At 43.6% G+C, this 3,918-nt stretch overlaps 1 protein-coding gene across 1 annotated transcript in view; it reads left to right on the top strand.

Annotated features, from left to right (window-relative positions):
* Positions 1-331: 331 nt before the first annotated feature.
* LOC101846266 overlaps positions 332-3,918 on the top strand; it is a gene marked incomplete in the record, with an annotated part of 29,873 nt that continues 26,286 nt past the window's right edge. Inside the window, 1 exon segment of the mRNA XM_035973786.1 lies at positions 332-1,548. Coding sequence (XP_035829679.1) covers positions 1,365-1,548 — 184 coding nt within the window.

Below are 3,918 nucleotides of genomic sequence, written 5' to 3'. Positions count from 1 at the left end.
GCTCTCTCTCTCTCTCTCTCTCTCTCTCTCTCTCTCTCTCAGACAAACCCAGGCACATTCAGCAAATTCACTCACAGACGTTATATATTCTTCTCACAAGGAGACACACCAACGCTTTGGTTTAATGTTTGCTCTTAACCCTCTAATAAACCCAAATACATGAATACGATTCCGAGAAACTGTGACAAAATTCCACCCACATATCTTAAAAATACCGACCCTCAAAAACCTAAACCCGGAACTCGGAGTTAAAAATATCCACGCTCATTATACACTCCCATTTTTACAAAAACATTAAAAACCGTATCATTATTTTTGCTTTTCAGACTGGCCTCAGAATCAACAGAGCAAATCCGAACACCTCTCTCCAGAGTCCTGGAGGCACCGGGGCAGAGCTAAGGAACGAGGGACGGAGAATCCACAGCCAGCGAGTGCAGATGTGTACACCGATCTAGTTCACAGACCGTGGAGAGCCGCACGCCTCGACGATTTGCCAGCAGTGTGGGGAACAATTTAATCAACTCTTCACGGATTCCTGGCGGTTCCATAGCGTCCTCGCCACTGCATAAACAAGCGGAGAAGTTGAAGGAGTCGTCGGCTTCTCGTTTATGCGCTGGGCTCGATAAATATCAAATAAAAGACGACTCGGGCCGCCCCGAAATCAGCGATTTGGATTTATCGACCCGTTTGACCGTTAGGTGATACTGGCGAGGCCAGCATCGAGAGTGAGAAACGGGGGAAATAACAAATAATCACCACGCGTCATCGTTCTACTGTGACTCACTTGGTTTTGTTTTGTAATTTTTTTCGTCCCTGCCGTTTTTTTGGCGTGTTTCTGGAATCGCATATAAAGAGAAAGGTCTCAAAGATTCAGACTACAAGGCCAAACAGCTTTAACCTTTACAGAAGATTCTTACAACATGTTGTGGTGGTAGCTGAGTGCTTGAAGTGTGTTGCACAGGCTGTGATAAACATTCTGTGTTTACACTCAGAAGTCTGTGCAGTATTGTGTATAGTGCCGTGAGAACATTTTGCTCCCAGGGTTTCTTAGAAGATACTTTTTTCCTGTTTGTGTGTGCGTTTTTGACGGCGAAAACATCGTCATAAGAAAAAAATAACACATCTTCATAATATCTGTCTGAAGTAATATATATTCAGTTCATAAATCAAATTGCATTATCCTTTTCATTTCTCGGACTCGTGAAAGAACTAAACAGGTCGACCTCTGTTTGCTATATCATTCAGTATTGGATATCACGTGTCTAAACACGGGACGTCTTGGGAGAAGACGAGGAAAGACATCTACACATAAACAGACCACTCAAGTGCGTCTCTAACTCTGTTCACAATCTATAGCCCTGAAAATGTCTCCGTACACAAAAGATCCAAAGCAGGCCGTGATTTTTACGTTTCTTTTGTGTCAGTTTTTCCTTGACTTGTGCTGCTGTCAGAGTGAAGAGAGACTATGGGAACCATTCAAAGCGAAGATCGTTGTACACCATCGCCGGAGACGATCCGAGACCTTTGATTTCACACAAGTTAACCAAAGTAAGAGGTGACAGTGTGAACTTGTTTCTTAAGCTCGGCAGCACTCTCTGTTTGGAAATTTGTTCTTTCTCTCCCCCCTCTTATCTCCGTCCCCCTTCTCTCTCTCCCTCTCTCTCTCTCTCTCTCTCTCTCTCTCCCTCTCTCCCTCTCTCATTTGTTCAGATTCCTTACTGTTTTGGGTAGAAGTGTTATCTTTTCTATGCCCTTCTTTGTCTTCTTCTAAAATCGGTGAATGCCACCGGAAGACTGCCGACATAGCACATGTCAATGGATAAATCTATTATATAATTTATCAGCAAAGATGTGTTTATGTCTGGTAGATACTTTTTTTCTTTTTGTTCGTAATTCTCAGCAACATTGACTTTCTTTTCATTGAGATCAATTTCTCTCCTCCTCCTCCTCCTCCTCCTCCTCCTCTTCCTCCTCCTCCTCATCCTCATCCTTATCTCCGTCCTCTGGTTGATTTTGTACAGAATGTACAAACCCTTTTCTTTTTTCTTCGTCTTCTGAGCACACGCTTCTTAGAACATGCAGTGTTTTAACTCCTTCTGTCAGCGCGCCTCAAGGTGCTTTAACCCTTATAGTGCTGCAAATGTTCAGCACCTTGTCAGAAGGTATAAAGAAAAGCACCAATGTATCAGTGCTTGGCACAGAAAGAGTTAATATTTTCTCCGCCGACTGGAAGACTGCTCGTTAGTGATGTACAAATCGCAGACTACCTTGACTATCTGGACGTACCCTGCTACATAGATAGCCTGGTTTCCGGTCAGGGAATAACAATTTACGTGTACTGTCACCCGTGTAAATGACGGGTAAATTATTTACGCTTACAGGGCGAAGAGGTGCTTGTGAGGAAGTTCGTAGTTGGTATGGGTGGTGGTGTTGGGGTGGGAGAAGGAGAAAGTGTCGGGGGAGGGGGATTGGGGGTGGGGATGGGGATAGGGGTTAGGTGGGAGACAGGTAGATGGGGTAAGATGAATGATGGGTTGGTGGGGTGACGTTTTGTTTGGGAGAGGGATACGGGTGGATGTGAGGGTAGAAGATGGATATGGTGAGGGTGAGAACGAGTGGTAGAGAAGGTAGTAGTGGGGGTCTGATAGGGTAGGGGTGGGGTTTAGTTTGGAATGGAAGACGGGTAGGGGTGGGGTTTAGTTTGGAATGGAAGACGGGTAGGGGTGGGGTAGCTGGAGATTGGAGTCATAAATGGGGTGTAGTGTGGCGATATGGGTGGGGTGGTTGGGCCCTTGTTTTATCAGAGATTCGACAAAGTAGGAGAATCTACAAAATAGTGACAGCCATTCGATCCACTTTAAAAAATATACTAATATCAGTTGGATCTCGTTCAAACGGATCTCTGTAATCAGCTGTGTTTACCTCCTAGTTTACAGCGGATGTGAAAGGCGTTCGTTCAAAAGATGCCACGCGAACGGTTCCGCAGGTGGAACTCGAAGTTGAGAATGCAAAACATAAAAATCAGCGGGTAAAAGAAGTGTTAAAGATGGCTTCCTTGTAGCGTCATTCCTGTCTATGAGAGCACTCTAATCGTCGTTTTCTTCAGGGAAGGAGTGCAAGATAAACAAGCGCGTTTTTTTATGTCGGATATTTGAAACCGAATTGGGTAGTTCTGTGACCAATCACTGATTTAACTTGAAAAAAATGAGCCTATCCTTTTTTAAAAAAGATATATTTTAGGGAGGTCTTTTGCTAATATCTTAGACCAGGCATGTGAGAAATATATGGAGAAATAGAATACAGTTGGTGAGAAAAACTCGAAATGTCAGGGATGGTTGTTTTTTGCGTCCGTTGCGTTTATGAGAGTCCTTAAGCTCTTGAGTCTGTTTTCTCTTCAAAGTAGGAGTGTCAGATAAGCGAGTACGCTTTTCCCCTTCTCTATTAGAATCACGCAAATAGGTTAGTCAGTGTCATGCTGGGAAAAATGATTGCAGATGAACCTGGCTGGAATTTCCAAGGTGTGTAAGTCTTGAATTTCAGTTGTTTAGGCAGTTTACAATATTGCCAACACACTTGATATTGCCAAGAGAATAATGAGATGGTAAATTCGGAGGTCCTTTTGTTAAGTTAGAAGACATTGCAATTTTGACAGGCATTTCAAATTCACACAATTTCCATGTCGAATCCATACCTCTCATGGGCTACTTCTAGTTGTGAAGCAGCAAAATCGTATAGGTTTAACACACCTTTCAACACAGTATGGTTACTTAAGATCCGGGTCCTCCAAATTTAACGTAAATCTCCGATTGTACGGAGTCAAATTTTTTTGTGGCCACCCAAAACAAGGCAGATTGAGAAGTTTCGAACCAAGGTCATCCGCTCGTAGTCCAGCACAATACCAACTGAGCTTACCCCCCC

The sequence above is a fragment of the Aplysia californica genome, unplaced genomic scaffold (genome assembly GCF_000002075.1).
Source record: "Aplysia californica isolate F4 #8 unplaced genomic scaffold, AplCal3.0 scaffold00030, whole genome shotgun sequence".
Lineage (NCBI taxonomy): Eukaryota > Metazoa > Mollusca > Gastropoda > Aplysiida > Aplysiidae > Aplysia > Aplysia californica.
Note: the sequence above shows the minus strand (reverse complement) of the source record. Positions and strands in the feature narration are given on the sequence as shown.